Genomic DNA, 19,629 nt, shown 5'->3' with positions numbered 1-19,629 from the left:
ATAAACAAGTCAAAAGACTAGGCTCTTCAATACCAGTTTAAGATTTTGACTGGTCCTTGTGCAACTGACGGGATGCTGGAGCTGAGAGAAAATGCCTTAAGACGGGCAGGATGTAATGGGAGGAGAATGAGCTGCAGGTCGAGGATGTAGAGTGTGGCTATTTGAAGGAAAACAAGGAGGAAAAGTCTCACCGTTAAAGCACTGAATCCATTTTCTCCTTTCATCTCTCTGGCCCCCAACATCAAACATGCTGTGGAAGAGACAGTAATGGGTCAGATACTCGCTGCTGCCCTCTTCTGATCAAAGAGCTCATATCACTCAGGACTGGGGGGGCATCAGGTACATACTGTACGGCACTGACACACCAGTTTTGTTTCACAGATTGTCCTGATAAAGACTCAAAATAAAATTAAAAATCTTCACAAAAGACGCGTTTCTGTCTCGTATTACATGTGCTTCTGGTTTGCAAAAAGAGATCCTTGACACTTACGGAACGGCTGTGGACGCATAAATAATCCATTAATTAATAAATGTTACGAAGGGCGAAATTATTTGTAATGTCTGTGTGTCCCTGGCTGGATGTTTGGGAGTCATCAAAGCTGAATAATGACAAACGCACACCCAAAGGGAAGTCATGACCCAGACCTTTTTTCAACCAGTCGTTTAGGATGATATAATGTGATACAAAGGCCCATTTCAGATGGTAGAATAAGACTGTTGTGTCTGCGACTGCGGAAATGGGTCACCTCATCTGACATCATCAAAGCTGTTACAAAACATTTACTCTAACCTTTATCGGCTGCTCTAATAACTGTTACCAACAGTAAATAACTTGCAACAGGCTCAGAAATCACACTGGTCGACCGCAGGGGAATCATTCTGCATTTTAGTCACCTCTATGACGTGCATTTCTACCTCATCTTCCAGCTGCTGAGCAGGTTGTGGGCTCAGGGTTTTGTTCAAAGGAACAAACTTATGACATTTGAGGCTCTTAACACGAGGCCAGAGTAAATATAGCAATAACACCCAAGAGGGCAGTGATCCAACAAGGAGGCACAGTCCAATGTTTTTAAAAAAAAAGAAAATTACTGGAAGTCCGGAAAACACCTAGATGGGCTCATTTTCACAATTCTGTGGAGTTCGGAAAAGTTGCTGCATAAAAGGCAATATTAGATAAACCAATTTTAGAAGGAATACGGGGCTCGTGATTATTTTGTTCATAGGGGTGTAAATAATGGAATGAGCTGGAAACACAATGATAATACTGATCCTTCCCATAAGTACTTTATAATGGCGTCTCATCAAAAACCAACAAACAACAAACAAAGAGGAATGTGGCAATGAAAACTGAGACCTTCTGGTATTTATATGTACACGTCAGGGTTGCCAGATCTGTGTTACAAAACCAGACCAATATCCAGAGCCAGCAGAACACATTTTCAGTAGCCACTTTAATTCCTCTGATTACAGCTGCCATAATCTATGATAATATAGCATCATCTACTAGTAGATTTATATTTTATAATAATAATTCAAATCTGAAAATAATTAGTGTAAATCGTTTGTCCCTTTGTAGGCTTGGCCCAGTAGAGGGGTGTGGTTGCTGTCGACACTCAAAGTTAAAGTTAGCTGAGCTGTGTGTGCATCAGTGTGTAACCCCCCCCCCACCCCAAAAAACAGCTTTCCTTCACATTTAAACCAACTAATGTGAAAATACTGCTGGCAACTGCTGATCAACTTCCCAGCCTACTTTTTAACGGGCCATCAGATGGTTATGGTTATGTTGAATCCTGGTGTGCTGTTCAGTTAGTTCGGTAGGATGTGGCTATAGTTTCTTAGCTGATGAAACATTTCTGGAAGACTGTACTGTTTACACAACTAGTTCGGGCATGCTTCATGTTTTTCTGCCTAAAATCAGACTTTTTTCTTCTTATATACAAAACATTTTGCCCCACCCAAAAAAGTTTGGCTCTTCACCCAAAGGAACACTTAAATAAATAAATAAAACCTTTCCTTTTTCCATTGACTCACAGATAAAATACATTTTGTTTATCAAATAGACAAATATCTAGAAACACAGATTTTTGGATCAGCTTTGTGCAGTCAACCCCAAAGGTCCCATTTTAACCCTGTTCCCAACTATTTTATTTAATGTCCATGTCAAATTGGACTTTTTTTCAAAGTAGCCTTATTACCTCCTGGCTACACAAGCTGCTAACAGGGTTTACAAAAGTTGGCAAACAATAAATGGGGACAAACATGTCTTCAATGTGTGTGTTTATGTCCTTGTTAAAGTCAAGCAGAGACTTACTGAAAGTTCACTTTATCTACTTGGAACCTCGTCTCGAAAATCCCTGAAGTTAACACTCGGCAGCGTAGCAGGTCCTACACGTAGTGAACACAAAGAAACAAAACATGCAGTTCAGGGAAAGGAGGGGGAAAAAAGAAAGAAAAACAGCAGGCAGGGTTTTGCTGGTGATTTATACATTTAATACTGAGTACACTGGCAGGAGAACCGACCTGGTCTGTTGGCGTGTAGTCGCTCTGTCTTACAGAATCAATTCTGTCCAGGAAACTGCAAAGGAGGGAACAGAAGAGTAGTTAAAGTTTGTTTGTCTTCCAACCATTTTTTATGTGCTGCGGAAAGAGTCATCAACATACAAAATGTAAAGTCACTAAACTGTAAAACTATAAAATAATTGACCATTGTTTTCATAAATACGTCGTCTTCACTGAACTAACCCAAAAATATAACTCCAGATCTGATCAGCTGGAAACTACAAATGGCACATAATGCATTTTGCTATATCTGTGCAGTACATTAAAATATTTACATACTACACTGAATGCTGCAGGAAACGGCTGCCATGTCTGACTCCTGTTTTAGGCCTGCTAGGCCGGTGTTAAGGCAGCTGTATGCCACAAGAGGGCAGGCCTGCTCAGTCTGGGCTATTTTGGTCTGTCTCTAGCCAGAGTGATTACATAAGGCGGTTACTGTGGAGGTTAGACAGCTTGCTGTTGCCATCTCTTCACTACTGAGAGAGCATGTGCAGCGGTAGCAGCAGCAGCTGGGCCTCTCTGCAGCACAGCAGGCAGGATGAGGACACCGAGGCTGGGGACACATGGTCACGCAGGCCCCTGGATCATCTGGATCACATCATGAAAAGACTCCAGCAAGGCCGGTCCAAGGGCCATGATACATTTAAAATACACCACGGGTATTTGAAAAGACAAGGCGCAATGTTATTAAGAATAAGTCCACGAGCCAAATGTATAGATCAGCTGTTAATATTTCAACATTATTCTTTTTAGCACGGATTCACTGATATCTAGCTTGCTGTTGTTAACAGCTTTACTATTAAGCAACACTGAATGACAGGGTAAGAAATTAACCAACAACGGGGCACAAAGCAAAAATGCTTTTTACAATACAAAAGTGCTTACTGCACAAAATTCATATGTTACTCGCAAAAAAAAAAAAAAAAAAAAAGCTATAAACTGCGCTCTCTCGCACACAGTTTATATGATTTAATGATTATTTACTTTCCTAAAGTAAAGTGACAACAATTTAAAAAGTTTTTTCCCCCCCTTTTTTTTTTCTTTGTGAAAAACAAAAACCAAAAAAAGCAAAACATTGAAGATGTGAAAAATTCAATTTCAATTTACTTTTATTTATGTAGCGCCAAATCAATACAACAGTCGCCTAAAGGCACTTGTATGGTAATGTAAAGATCCAACAATATTAGAGAGGAAAAACACCAGCAATCAGATGACGCCCTGTGAGCACACTCTTGGAGACAGTGTAAAGCAAAAACTCTCTTGTAACAGGAAGAAACCTCCGGCAGAACCAGGTTCAGGGAGGGGCAGCAAACTATAATATTTCTATTATTATTTTGGAGGACTATGGGTTAAACAATTTAAACAACTGAAAATGTCACTTTCCCAAAAAGCGTATACATTATTCCATCACCTGATTGATTACTCCATCAGGAAGAGAACATCTGAATCTCCATCACCCTGCTTTATTTCAAATTAAATCCAAAGTGCTCCAGGTCACAGCCATGCCATATGGCAGACACATTTTATAGAAAGAATGGTACAAAGTGTCTGTCAGAGCAGAGGGGATAAAAGTGTGTACATCTTACAAAGTTTCCTCATCTACATCTGAAGCTGGTGAGTGATTCTAGTAAGTAGGACACAGATGTGGACCAAACAGGCTCCCCCTCACATCCTTCATTTTCTACCCAAACGCTCGCCAGCTTCACATTATCACAAGACAGCCAACACGGCTGCGGTGCACAGGAAACCCAAAGCGTCAGAAGATCCGCGTTCAGGTTTAGAGTTTTTGTAGTCAGTTCATTTTCACTTCAGCCCTACAAGTAGCACACCTAACACACCCAATGAGAATTAAATAACCGAGAATGAATGCTCTATTATGAACCATTAGATAACAGAGACGCTGCTCATGTGCTCCGACAACAATGTTTTCATCACACCAACTGTTTCTGCCCACAAAAAAGGAGAAGTAAGGCTATTTTTGAAAGAGCACTCCACTTTCTCACAGTAAATACATATACATGAACAGTAAATACGCTTGCAGGATGATTACGTTTAACATATGCAGTACAGAGAAAAGGAAGGTCACATCTGAAATTAACTCTAGCAGTTCACTTGGAAACCAAAGACGCCATCATTATTTAAAAATAAAAATAAAAATGCTGTCCAAAATCAGCCGGTTATACATCGCATTTGACGTCCAAAATACATGTATGTAATGTAATTTCTTTTTGTGCCGTTTTAATTATGCAATATTTAAGTAAGTAACAGATGAAGTGCTCAGGACACATTACCATAGCCTGAGTTGGGATCTAAAAATTGTCCTTTTATTATTTTACTACCCTTCCTCTCCATTGGATCAACACTCTAATCCAGCATGTAAAATTCCCCACAATTCTTTAATGTCTTTGATTTACAACCTGACCTTTGAAGGTGAACGTGAATACACGTTTTAGACATTCAATTCAGCCTGAAAATCATCTTTACAGACCTGACACATACACCGGAGACGTTTATGGACATGGTTTGCTTTGTAACGAAACGTCACAATCCATGTGGGATTTTCTATCTTACACTACATCTTGTATGGTTACGTGTCTCCCTGCATCTACCATCTCTTTGTCTATAATTCTATTATGTGTATAATGTTAGTGGTTTGAGTCCTGAATAAACAAAACTGGCCAGCGTTTTCCAGGAAAGGAAAAAAAAAAAACAAGTAAACAATAAAATCCACATCATCTTGTGTTCAGTTTGAGGAGTTTGTGAAGACAAGTAAAACTAGTGTTTTTGTTTATTTTGTTATATGGTTTTAGCAGGAAGCTGAAAATAACCTAAGGTAAGAGTCTCTTTTGGTTATGATTATTTTTAGCAGCTCTTGCTGCCTTTAGCTGTCCTATTTTTATTTTCCGCTTAGCTATATTATTTCTGTAGACTTCAACTCAGTAAAAGATGATAATTTTCCCCAAACCCATTTTCAAGTGGTTGTTAATGTTTCCCTTCCCCTGGGGAGCTGGGGTCGTAGCAATGAGAATTTAATTTTAAGTTATTTCTGACGAGTATAGAGGTCAATGATGCACATAGGCAATTACAGACAAATGGGCAGCAAAACACACACACAAAAAAAAAACCCAACCAGACTCTGTAAACAATGTGGGCTTCTGAAAATGTTTCATCAGGTAGGAAGCAAATTCAGCGTGAACATTTCATGAGATCAGGTCTCAGACTCACACTTTTCTTAGTGGTTAGTCTGCTGCATTAATTATTTCTTCTATGAAATGTCAGAATATGGTGATGAATCAAAGTCCTAGAACCTGAGATGATGTAACAAAGATTTGTGATAAAAAAATAAAAAAAAATCTCAAAATATTCAAACTCAAATAGCTGATAAAAAGTATGAAGCTGACTTGCATCGAGGTTTTTTTGCTTTATTTTATAACTGTGATTAATGTTACAAGTTGTGAATTGTGAATTTAAAGGCTCTCGTCAATTCCTCTTCAATATTTCTTACATTTTAAGCTCCTTCAAAAGCATCATTCAAACATGCTTTATCATCTAAAACCAGAATACTCATGTTTTCCATAAGTCTGTCACCTTTTCGGTTGACGTGTTTGCGCGTGTTACACAATATATTATGCATTTAAGTACCTATCACTTATCATTTATTCAATATTTTAAACAATTTCACCTGTCAACTATAAATTATCCAATTCACACATTCAGAAATACTCAATTACCAAAATAACACCAGGTTAGTGATCAAGAAAATAATCAAGTTCACTTTGAGTACAATAACAGACAAAACATGATTTTAAATAAACACTAAAAGATGTGACGGATAAATAAAAATAAGCGCTGAGAGAGAGAAAACACGAATCTGCGGTTTAGAGCACAGCGTTTACTTTTTGTCCTGGCTCTGAAGTCATACAACATGAAGCACACCCATCATATTACACAATTAATTATATTATTTACCAATTAGCGCTTCTCTGGAGACGAGAAACACAACCAGTAAACCCCACTGCACTGCACCGTTATTTGAGACGGCGCAGTATATGTTAAAGTGTTCCTCACTCACACACAGACACGCAAAAATACAGGCAAAGCCTTTTAAAATTCTCCAGCTTTTTTGCCCCATTGCTGCAACAATGTGAGAGTATTTTTAGTCAGCCTTCCTTGCAGAAACCCAGCTAGGTTATAATTACTGAGTGCTTTGTGACTGCCATGTGACAGAAGTACTATTGGTAGAGCACTGGAGATCCAAATATAGTCTCTGTACCAGGCAAGAGGCTAGAAAAAGAAAAAGAAAGAGAAAAAACAAGAGTACTGGATCCAGGAAAAAAGGCCGAAAAAGATAACATTGATCATCAAGTGGCCGACCAGATAATGCCTTATCAAAAGGTTTCAGTGCAGTTTACAGTGACTACAGCTGTTCTGGTTGAGTGCTACAAATAGACGGGTTTAAGGTCCAGAGAAATCTGTGGTTTGTGCTCAGTTTCTTCAGTTTCCTCCGAGAACTGCTCAACGCTGGCGTCGGAGATCTTTGTGTGATGTGGTCATTTTGTCATATTTGTGGCTTTGGAGGGATAGCAGGCCGCCATTTTGCCACTTTGTTTTTAGCATGTGTACAATATATACACAGAAAACTATGCTTGGCATTTATGAATTAGTTTTATGACTTTAAAATTTGTTCACAACCATCAAACCACATTAAATGAGATGTAATTTCTCATTTGTTTTTAGCCTGGCACAGTAGCGCTCTTATAAAGAAGGTTTTTTTTACTGTTTCATGACAGTTTGTTTCTGTATATATATTTAAAGTTAAAAAGAAAAAATACCAACAATCTGCTCTCTTAACAGTCCCCCTCTTATTCTTTTTGTGTTGGGCTGGTGCTGTGGGCCAGCCTGTGTGCTATGTATAAACTTTGTTGTGGGCAGAATCATATGGATTGACATAAGAAATATACTACACAGCAAGTTCAATATAGTCAGACCCCACCAATGAGAGGCATCGTAACAATTTTTAGCTTTCTTTACCGTTTTTGTTTACTTTCTAAAGCGAGGATGTAACAATTCCCAAAACTCTACTTAAACCACAGCACAAACAACATCATCACACGTCCCTGCTTGAGATGAGCTTTCACAGTGCTATCTTCAGGTTAAAAAAAAAAAGCCCCTTTATGGCGCTAAATGGCTAAGCCGTTCATTTCACTTAGCAGTGCACCCCCTCTAGTTCTTCTGTGCCATTTGCCTAGTCTTTCCATGAAACACATACACAAGCATTATTGCACATACTCAGGCTGAGCTTCACTCAAGCACTCCGATATGTTGAGGGACAGTTAATGCAAAGTGCCCCGGGCAACATGTTGCTGCCCACTGAGCAGAAAAGGGTGCAGGGGGAAGATTTTCATGGTGGGTATGTTTCCACCAGGAGCTCAGGGTCACTGGCCACCCAGCTCCACAGGACCTTCTTCGGGTACACGTTTGCCTTGCAACAGGCACAACAAGGAAACAACCAAAATAAACCAGATATCTGGAGGAGACGACCAAAATAGAACAGATCACTTTTAAATTTGTGCTAAAATCTAATTATGTGCATGAAAAAAAAAAAAAAAAAAAAAATGAAAAAAAAAGCACGTGTCCAAAGCAAAACAAAATTGAAGACATCAAAAGACACAGGAATAAATACTGGGGGGGAAAAAAAAAAAAATCCCCTCCAACACACTGGAAACCTTCATACCGACCCACAGCAACCCAGACTCATGTGCTCATTTGATAATTGGGTTGACTTTTTACAAATAGCGGACCATCTTTAATTAGCAGTTCAGAGGATCCGATCAATAGTTTCCATATTTTGAGCGCTCGGGCCAGTATAATGGACTCTCACTTTAGTCTCCAACTGGCTGGTGACAGCGCCTGAAAACACACTGCTGGACACAACAGACCCACTGCACTGTTTCTAACTGGTAACCCTCCATTTAAATGTTTTCTGTTTGAACTGTGCGTATTTTTATCTGTAATGTGCATTTAATTCAGTTTTGTATTGTGTACAAGTTGTATAGATCCAAGTCCCCAAATATTTTTCTGAATAAATGTGAAAGGCAGTTTTTCTTAAGCTGGGCTTAATTTAATCAAGCTTCAATACGTTTGTTGCTTAGAAAGTGGCTGAAAATAACAGAAGTCTGTGAATTTTACAGTTAAGAGAACACAAATTGAATTATATGCAGACTAGTTGTGGTCACCACATACAATTTAGTCTGTTTTGAGCAACAACAACAACAAAAAAAGAAAGAAAAAACCCACATGCTTTCATACATTAAAACTAGGCAAAACTTGCCCCTTAACATGAGTAGTCAGCATCTTTTTTCATTGCGTTGATTTCCAAGAGCATTATGGGTAATTAAGCCCTTTGAAAACAACCATTTGCATGCAAAGTACAAACTGTCTTTGCATTTACTGCTTTAAAATCAAATATTCAAACCTCTTTTCACAGTTCAGTATTTCCCACTTTAACTGTGTTTAAATGGATTACCACTTTCTCTGAGGACTTTCCCACTTCTATTAACAACTCCGGCTATAAAATGTCAGAAGATGATTACAATTTCCAACAGCCAAAGATAACAAATTCAGGTGTCTACTTTTTCTCAAGCTAGCAGTGCTGGGGGTTTTTCCTGCTTTGAGGAATTTTTGGTGTGCCCCCGAAAGGAAAGGAAAACTACCGGAATTTACTTTAGCATAATAGCCATGTTTATGAAATAGTTAGAAATAACAGGAAAATGCATAAACTTATGTCAAATAAAGCGACAGAGACTTTTTGCAAAAACATAATGCCATGAATTTACAAAAATTTCATAAAAACAAAAAGCAGCGTATTCTGTTATTGTTGCTGAAAACACTTTAGTAATGCAGATTTCTTTTTAAAAAATGACCAAAGAGTTGATTATATTTATATCAGCAGACTAATGTTTTCAGCTGTACTTGTACTCATTTCAAAAAGTCTAACCTAAACTAGTATCTACACACCAACTGTAAACTTAAAGAACTTCCACTCCACGCTTCATCTGTCTTCTCTTACAAAACACGCCCAGTATCCTAACAAAACTGGCAGCGCTGCACAGCTCGTCACATAACACGGCCTGTCCGATGTATTGAGCTGGTACAGCACGCAGGGCCACGTGCGGCGGGACACAGCGAAGGTGGAGCTGTGCAGGATCCCGGTCACCTGCTGGAAAGATCCAAGCCCGGGGTTCAGCTCATCCATCCAAACAGGAACACTGTGCAGTTTGGGAGATGGATCTGAAACTAGACAAATCCATCAACGGCTCAGTGGGTACTTCCTAAATATAGGAGCAAGAACGGAGACACTCCTGAAAGTCAAACCAAATCTTGTGTAAACAAAAGAGCCTGCTTTATCTCAAGGCCTCCATTTCGCCTTCCAGGCCGGCATCAAGTCATGGTTTTGAAAGGTGTTGTATAAAAATGTAAAATAGCCTGTAATGCCCTTTTGTCTCTGCTTAGTGTCTGTGCGGACCATTACATTACCTCTGTTTAAAATAGTCTCAGCCTCTGAATTGGAGCTACAGTGGGAACATTGGGAGTGAACTGTGTCCCATGTGGAGCTCCCAAATACAGTTCTCACTGTGCCATTGACTTATGGGTTTCTCTAAATAATATTGAAGGCCGACATCGATGCGCTGTCAGTAAGCTACTGAATGAGTCTGTGCCAGAAATAGAAAACCTAGTAAAAATAGTCTAAATCAACATTATCGAGCAGGTTTCAAATCTCTTGCCTGTAAACAACAGCAGCCTCTATGTCAAATTAGTTGTTCCGCTTGGAAGTCAACCAGTGACCCAGTGAAAATGAGCTTTTCCTCTTTTCCCCTAATCAAAAGTCAATAACCAATGACTAATATTAGACAGGGGCGTCTACAGTATCAGTGCAGATTGCATAAGCCTGAACTAAGCTCTACAGGCCTGAGCAACCTGGTGATAGGAAATAATCCATAATGACAGAGGATGAAAGAAAACTCTGCACTAAACAGAGCTAATATTCTTTTTCCTTTCTTACTATTTAAAGATGAATTCAGCCTGAACTTCAGTGCGTATGATGTTTGTGTAGTTTGCAAACAGGCCTCCGGGTGGCATCCCTTCTCTCGCGCTGCATGCAGCCTCTCTTCCACACTGACCCTGCCTGGTTTTAGCAGCTGGGTTCCCATGGCAACCCCAGACAGTCCATACCACTCCTCTCTCTCCCTCTCTTCCTAAGCCAGGCTGCACTTGTATCCTTCCATTCCCAGACGCGCTCATACATCAACACACAGCAGAACCGTGGCCTGCGCTGGCTTTCTATTACTGTATTTGTGTCACTGTATACTGCATCTGTATGTTTGGTGGGAGGCCACCACAAGCTCACGGCTTAGATTATTTTCCAAATCCACCTTCTCATGCTCACGAGTAAAATACAACCACAAGTTCTGGATGAATGGTCAAATCTGCTTACAGAGTGAAGTGACCAGGAAGTATCTGCGTGGCAGCCTTAATAAGAGCTGGATCGAATTCTCTAGATACTCAGGGAAGGTCCTTCAATGCTTCATTTATTTCCCGCTTTAGGAGAGGATACACTGGAGCATCCTTTATGAAAGGAAAGAAGCTAATGCCATCCCATAATTCATAGCAACCCACTTCGCAACCGTCATTAGAAACAAACGATCAACATAGCTGACAAGAGACACAGATCATGTAAATGTTAACAATGTGTTTTCCATTTCATGTCATAACCTGCTGATGTGTTTTGTGAATGATGGATATTATACTGCAGCAATAAAATGTGGTTATCAGGATTTTGCGCTGTGTGCAGGCCGTAGATTTACATTTTTAAAAAGTGGACAAAACAAAGTGGAAGGACTTTGAAACTTAAAATATTCACTTTTTGTAGTCCATCTTCAGAGGTACACCACCATACTGCAGAACCATGTCAATGGCATCAACCATCACATTATTAAAGAAGCTTTTTGAGTGCAGTTGGACTCCCTGCACACCGCAGCTCTCTCTTCCCATGTCCTTATTAATTCTTTCCTTGATCTCCTGACATTTTCTATCAAGGTCAAGATAAAAGTATTAAGTAACTTCTTGAACCATTCAACCAAAATCAACAGCCACAATTTAAGTGAATGGGAGCTACGTAAAATGTTGTGTGATGCATGCAAAGAACACACCAAGTCAGGCAGAACTTCAGAGACAAAGTGTTGGTTGTGGCAAAGTTTAAAGTACAAAAACAAAAAAACAACAACAACAGGGCATTAAACCACAAGAATAACTGAAACAGGTGTGGCCCAGGTGACACATATCAAAATGAAAATGATGCTTTACGACCAAGTGGTAAATGCAAACCACTGGTGAAACCGAGGTAGCCTTGTTTAAGCTATACACAGAGATAAACACATCTCACACAATCAAAAACTCAAACCACCTTAAAACGCAGCAGGATAGTCCAGATATTGTTTTAGATTAAACCATTCACCTGAATAGTTAATAGTTTCTGCCTTTGATAGTTGGCAGCTGAAATGCTAGCATGTAAAACAAGCTCATATTTCATTATTTCATTAGTACTCCCTCTGTCTCGCATAGAGAACCACAAAGCCCAGCACAGTTCTGCAGTTTTTTATTATTACTATTGGTTTTTTTAATCTAGTATGTCTCTGGACTGTGTCAGAGAAAAACTTCCATAAAACCCAACAGATGTGTGGACATCAACATGCAAGGTAAGAAAGTCTACTGCTGTCACCTGTGTGTGCCAAGCTTGCCACAATTAACCACACATTTCAGCAGCAATGAAAACGACTGAAGTGAATACTGAATAAAATGTGATTCAGCAGTCTCACACAACTCTCAAATATTGTGCGGACAAAGTTTAGCCTGCACTCAACTTTTATCTTTTTGTGGATTACTTTCTTAATTTTGGTTAATGTTCTTTGACTAGTAAATTAGTCACCAGGAACATCCCTCGTACAAATTAGTTCCCTCACATTCCTGTGATGCAAGCAGATCAGGGGAAATGGAAGAGACATGATTTGATGTGTTTGCGATTAGTGGGGTGAGTGCATCGTGTCATTATTTTCCCAGTTAACAAGTGCAAAACAGGGTCAGAGGACTCAAACAGGTATCACAGATTATTGTAGTAGGGGGGAAAAAAAAACCTTACTCAATGTACTATTTAATAAAATTGTATCGGGCTAAATAAAGAATGCCTAAAAGATTTATTTTAGATATTCTATAATATATAAAGGACTTTATGGTTTAGTGAATACCTGCCACAAGGCAGACAGAACTTTCTACCTAGAAAAAAAACAAAACACTGGGCACACCTTGGGTTCTATGAGATGAGAGCACAATAAGTCTCCTTTGCTTTTCATTAGGCCAACATATTTGAAATATGTCTACCTAATCAAAGTTGTGAATTTGAAAGTAAACACCAGTCATAAAAATCAGTGACACCAATATATCTGAAATGGTTCTTAAAAAAAACATCTCAACTGCAGCTCTGTCAACAAATCCTACATCCATTTCAGTCACAGCAACAGCAGCAGAAGCAGCAGCACTACAACTACTAGTAGTAATCTTCTGTGAATGTATCATGTCTGGTAAAATGGCACCAGATGCATTTTTACAACAAATACAGGTGTAAAGTAGAAAATATTAAACCAAGTTTAAATGTAACAATTTTTAGTAACGTCTAACATTTAATAATACACCCAAAAACTGAAATATATATAGTCGAATCGCAAAACCCACACGACTGAGAAAATGAAACAAGGAAATGTAAATCAACTGATTACTTTGTATGGGCATTATATTCCAGTATTCACACACGGAGACTATTTCATAACATGCACATGTAAGTACATCTGTAACCTGTAGCAGCTGTGAAAGCACATCAGCAGAAGAATTACATTTCTGAATAAATATTGCTTTAGTGGAGAGTATCAGTCACTGAAAAACCACAACAGGAAAAGAAGAAGAGGAAGAACCGGATGTTCGCTGGTGTAGCATATTCTCTTTTCATGACCCTCTTAGACTCGGGTGGGGGGGTGGAGGGGGGGGGATAGCCATGTCTACGTGGTTACTTTCAGTATAATAAAGCTGTAAAATCTCAGGTTACAAATGCCTGCAACAATAAATCACCCAACCAAGTGTTTACTTAAGTTAGCCTCCAAGCTACCTCTTTTAGCTCAGCCTGACAAAACACCCTACAGCTCAAACTGTCAACAAACCGCTGTGACACCAAAAAAAAAAAAAAAAAAATCTATATAAAAAGGTTTCTATTAATAGCATTGTGTCCCATTCTGACCACGTTCCACAGGAGGTGAAAGGTGAGGCTTGTTTGACTAGTGGCTGAGGTGGAGGGAGCCCTTTTGCCTGGGTGTGGCTGGACACAACTATCCTCTGGACTCGCTGATAACTGGGCCTGCATGCTACTGAACGCATTGAGGCCAACCTTGAAGTGGTGCTCTGAGGGTTTGAAATCCCCATGTGTGACAAAACATGCTAAACACACACAGTCATGTGCCCCCTCGTAGATTCTGCATGGCTCAGAGTCTGTGTGTAGCTCACTCTGCTAGGCCTGGGAGAGAGTGTGGAGCCGATGAGGAGGCCTGGTCATGATTAGGCAGCAAAATGTATCCTCGCGTGTCAAACCTCACTTTGATCCATTCAGCTTCCCCTCTGTCTGTCTCAGCAGTGAAAGAAATGGTTGAGCTGTGTGGGTGTGTGCGTGTGTGTGGGGCAGGGGGAGACAGAGAAAGCAGGGAAGCATATGAGTGCATTCATACACTTACAATGATTTGTTTTATGTCAGGGCATTAAGAGAAAGTATAGTCAGGAAGTGTATATTCTCCCTCTCTCTCACATGCACGCGCACACACACACACACACACACACACACACACACACAGAAACACACAAAACCAACACAGAGGCGTTTTGTGTCTCACCTTCTGCTACTGACCTTCCCTTTGTTTACAGCGCATTGCCGGGATACTCCCTTTGATTCGGCTTCGCACACGTGACCCTAGCCAGTTTCTGCTCTGCAGTGCTGCTGCTAAAAATAGCCTCAGCTTGCCCTGGCTCCACAGCTAGTTTACATAAGCTCTAAGGGGGGTGGGGGGAGAAAAGGGAGCGACATAGGGGGAGAGAGAGGAGGGGGAGTCTCAGTAAAGAGAGAGCGATAGAGAGCGAGGGGGAGAGAGGAGGAGTAAAAAAGGGGGAGGAGAGAGGGAGGGAGGGGATGGGATCTATGGACAACCATTCCACAATCTCTGAGCAGGGAACCTGCAGCGCCACTGCTGTCCTCCAGCAGACTATGCCTTTACACTCCTGGTCAACAGCAGGGGGTGTGTGTGTGCGTGTGTGTGTGTGACAGAGAGTGTAAGAGAGAGAGAGAAAGGTATTTGTGTATGTGTGTGGTCGGCGCACACAGTAACAGACTCACAGATATCCACCATTCACGAGGCTCGCTCTGTCTCTCTGCTGGACGTGCATTTTAACCCAAAAATAAAAAATCTATTTATAGCCTCCCCACCCCCCAAATCTTTAAGTGGAGCATAAGTTCTCATCGTCCTCTGCAGCACTGCTTACACTGAGCTTAAAACCGCCATAGTGATGATTTACTTTTTTCACACTGTACATTACGACACAGATTTACATGTTAGACACTTTAGCCAACATGTATATCAGGTGCTATGGAAATGAGTGGTGTTTCTAATGTGATTCTCCTCAGGCTAAAAGAAGCTGTCAGAGCCTCTGGTCTCTAGAAACAAAATAAAAACACATTGGCAGTGTAGCCAATCTTGTGGCATGTAGCATGCAACGCTGGGCAGCTTTAGGCTTTCTTAACCGCTTTCAAATTTCCACCCAGGCTGGCTGTTTGAATCTATAACTCAACGAATAGACAAAACAATTAAGTTAGAGGAAAACTAAAATCTCAGGCACACATAGGGCATCACTTAAACATCTTCAAGTAAAAAGCGGTTAACACACAGACACACATACACACACTCTCTCTCAGGGAAAAGGCTTGGCATGTGTTCTCATGTGCTCCGCAACATCCTCTCTGCTATCGCTTTCTGGCCTCAAGAGACGACTGAAAAGAGAGAGAACGGCTCGGTCCCACAGGGGGCTCTAACAACCTTAAGGACAGTGGTTTGTGTAGATGGTGTCCCACCGAGGTTCCAGCAGATCTGATCCTACATTTCAGTGCAAAACCACTCCTTCCTTTCCCTCAAATAACTCACAGATACAGCCAAACACAAACACGCACAGTTCCATAGTGCGTCCTTTGATTATTCCTCAGTCAGCTGACAAGAGAGTCATCTGATTTTAACAAGCGACACAAAGGTTTTTGTTAATCTGGATTATGGTTTTACATCACTCATTTTATGTACAAAGTATTTAATTTTTTTAATTAGTAATGTAGCGATAATGTAAATGAAAAACAGAGCTAGAAGAGTTTTAATTTGTTTGAAACCATTTAAAATTTGTTTACCAAGCATTCATGCCTTAAAAAAAAAAGAGAAAGAAAGTTCTAAAATTACAAAAAGGAAAAAAGAAAAAAAAAAAAAAAGAAAAAAAAAAAAAAGAGAAAGCCTTAATGTTTTTAATGCCTTTAAAATGTTCTTACCCGAACAACAAGGTGTGCTGTTTCTATGGCCTGTTTGGTGGTTGAATCTAACATAATGAGGAACATTTGTTTGGTTGTTTACAACTTTAGAGCTGGGAAATAAAAAGAAAAGAAAAAACTCTCACCATAACGCTACCAAAATGTTCCTCTTCCTCATTCATTTCTTCCTCCAGTCCACTTCCTACCTGCCAACAAATGTTTCTCTATTTTTCCATCAAAATAAGAACTACTGTGCCGTTGGGATTCAACTGTCGAATTCTGGCCTGATACTGTACTTGAAATTAAAGTCAGGCCAATAGTTGATGTTTGTTTATACGTTTAAAAAGTTTCATATTTCTGTCTGACTTCAAGTACATGGGTTTTTAAAATCCCACCAAATATTAATATCGGTGTGCATCATGCACACAAGAAGTTTACAGTTGTCTCAAATCTGAAACATGCACACGCTACAAGTTTGAAAACACAAAGGCAGCAAAACTTTAAACAGTGATGCATCCAGTTTCTTGTACTTTAGCCACACTGTGCAGTGAGAAGAAAGGCAGAAAGCTGAATCGAAACAAATGTGGATGGTGGAGGTTAACTCGCAGTAATATTTGTCAGCAGCAGTACGTTAGCTGCCGTTAGCCTCAAAGGCAAAAATATTTACCACTGCCTAACAACACTGCTAATCCAGGACTAGCGGTGTATGTGAAGTTGTGTTGTTGGCACATATCACAAATCCTCTTCTCAACAGCCCAACTGACAGTTGTAGTAGCTTGTTGTTTCAAGGCTGCCGTTTCAAACTTTCATTTCTGTCATTTCTTTCAGACTTGCTTCTCTCATTGGCTGTTGTTAAAGTAATCATAACTATGTGGATTTTAAATCTTTAGACTGTTGGTGTTTCTGGAAGTTCTGTAAATCCTCACACAGCCAGCTTATCTAGGTTTGTCATCAGCACTGACAAAGGTCCCAAACCACTCCGCTGAATGACAGGACAGGTTAATAACGCCCAAAACTCCTGAAGCCAAGTCAAAAGAAGAGCTCCAATAATATATCAGACTAATATTGGCAATGGCCAACCCATCATCAGTGGGACTGTGCAAAGAAAAGCTTAAAAACCTCAAAACAAGTCTACTACATTGTTTGTAAAGATGATTCCTCTAGAAAAAAAAAGAAGAAAATATAAAACACACAAAACAAATAAAGCCTGGAACATGTATCTGGATCAGCAAAAAGGTTTTAGAAACACTCATCTCAGCCAGAAATTCAGACATTACAAGTAAAATACAAGTCAAAATTGATGCAACAGCACAGATAAACCAACACTTGTCTCTTTTGGTGATAGGCTGACATCAATCCATATGACCGGCAGTAGAAAATACCGCTGCACCTTTAGCATGACATGTTCTTACAGCCATCATCAGACTCACAAACCTCATGGACTGTGGTGACTGACACTGATCAGTAACGTAGCTTTCATCCCGTGTGAAAGAAAATCTTCATAGTGTCAGTGTCATACCACTTAGATGATGCATAAATTTAAACTGTGAAAGTAACCCGAATATAACTTATGCAAGCAGCAATCCATACAAATCAACAGAGTCCGTGAAGGTTTAACAGCTTCCAGGGGGACAAATATTTCTTATGTGATAAAAACAACTGATCAGAATAAAAGTTGTTACACTGAAACATAAACACAAGTAGAGTCATTCAGACTCATCATTATAGGCGGTACATCAGATCAACTAAAACATTAAGAATTCAAGCAACTTATTGGTGACACAAAAAAGCAGCAGTGACATGCAGCCAGTGTATAAATATCGCTCTCTCTGGCTCTTCCATGAACAGAAGAGGCTCCTTATTGAGGAGAGCCACTGTTTGTGAAGCCTAGCCCCTCTGTTTCTGTAGGGCCTTCAGGGGCTGGGGCTGGCTGACAATGCCAACCATTCTTAGCACTTTACAGCCCCAGATGACTGTGTCAGTGGCCCCCAGGCTGGTGGCAGAGTCCCGTGACCAGCACTAAACCCCAGCCCCAGCCTAGTCCAAGAGCAAGATCAAGCCTTAGACTTATCCACCCACAGTCAAGCCCGATCTCCAGGACTCTGCAGGACAGTTGGATACCTGGCCCATCCCAGGTGTGCCTCTGCTGTGGCCATTTTCACAACACAACATCCTAACCTGATTAAAACATGCACCAACATGCACCACATGTCAATCACAAACACAAATCCCAGTTTTAAACCTAAGAACCCAAAGCGCTATCTATCTATCTATCTATCTATCTATCTATCACAGACTGTGGTACAAAGTCAGGGTGTATTATCAAAAGGTGACTCCATCATTTTCCATTTACAGAATAACTAACATGCACTATGCTTACATATGTTTACAAATATAAAGGTGAGTGTCTATGTATTGTTTTAAAATTCGGAAATAGCAAAAAGCATAAAATCTTAACTATACCCATGTCAAACCACCTCTTTATGAACTACATCTTTTGTTGCTGTTAAACCATCTAAAAAAAGATTCAGATTCCTTTTCATTTGATCAAAGAACATTTGCCTGTTGTTTGTTTCATAATCCATATGCTAAATCTCTTAAATCGTGCCCCTAAAAAATATATTATGATCATTTAAAAGACTAAAAAAAAAATAAATAGACAGACTAATAAAAAAAAACAAAACCAAAAGACTGAAATGAAAACAGAGGAAAAAAACAAAACAAAAACACAAAACCATGAAACAATAAGACATTACAAAAACCCAACTCAATTTGTGAACTATAATAAACACACAAATCTTAGCATTAAATTATTGTGTTCCTGTTGAGACAAAGTCACCAGAGGAAGTACATGGTTGGCTGCTCTGAGTTTGTGGTACATTTAAAAAAAAAAAAAAAAACCTCTAAGGCATCTCAGGCCTCATCCTCATTGCAGGAATAAGCCCCAACTTGTTCACAGCCAATTTACTCAGTACCACCACCATCCAGTGTAGCCCTCCTCTGGCCCAATCCTGTTTGGCTGCTGCAGCCCAACATCCCAGCCATCATCATCATCATCATCAAGCACACTAACACAAGAGAGTTTCATACCAGCCTAAACAGCATCTAGCACTGGTATGATGATGAATCTCAACATATTAGTTGTGCCATGTTTTGTGTCATATTTGCTGTGGGAACATTCACCACAGCAGCAGGCCTGGGAGTTCAGATTTGCGTGTGAAAAAGTGTTTGATTTTGCCGTTGACACATCCAAGGCATTGCGATGGAACCAGCCTGCCGCAGCTGAAAATAGCTTATAATCAATCAGCTGGCAGACACATATCTGTGCTCTTAAAACGTATAAATGTGCAATGCAGAGGCCAGATCAATGGGTGACAGGATTCCAAAAACATCGATATGGACATGCTCTTTGGCATAACAAG

General features: G+C 39.9%; 1 protein-coding gene across 2 annotated transcripts in view; it reads right to left on the bottom strand.

Annotated features, from left to right (window-relative positions):
* The window catches only part of LOC120723973 (guanine nucleotide-binding protein G(olf) subunit alpha), a 53,692-nt gene that overhangs the window by 5,149 nt on the left and 28,914 nt on the right, over positions 1-19,629 (bottom strand). For both annotated transcript variants that reach the window (XM_040015855.1, XM_040015862.1), the window contains exons 6-8: positions 2,521-2,575; positions 2,312-2,385; positions 192-250 (exon numbers count right to left, since the gene is read on the bottom strand). In XM_040015855.1, the coding sequence (XP_039871789.1) occupies positions 192-250; positions 2,312-2,385; positions 2,521-2,575 (188 nt within the window). The remainder of the gene's footprint in view (positions 1-191; positions 251-2,311; positions 2,386-2,520; positions 2,576-19,629) is intronic.

This window comes from Simochromis diagramma, unplaced genomic scaffold, assembly GCF_900408965.1.
Source record: "Simochromis diagramma unplaced genomic scaffold, fSimDia1.1 OVJJ01000205.1, whole genome shotgun sequence".
Taxonomy (NCBI): Eukaryota; Metazoa; Chordata; class Actinopteri; order Cichliformes; family Cichlidae; genus Simochromis; species Simochromis diagramma.
The sequence above is the reverse complement of the archived record's forward strand: the minus strand, read 5'-3'. Positions and strand labels throughout refer to the sequence as shown.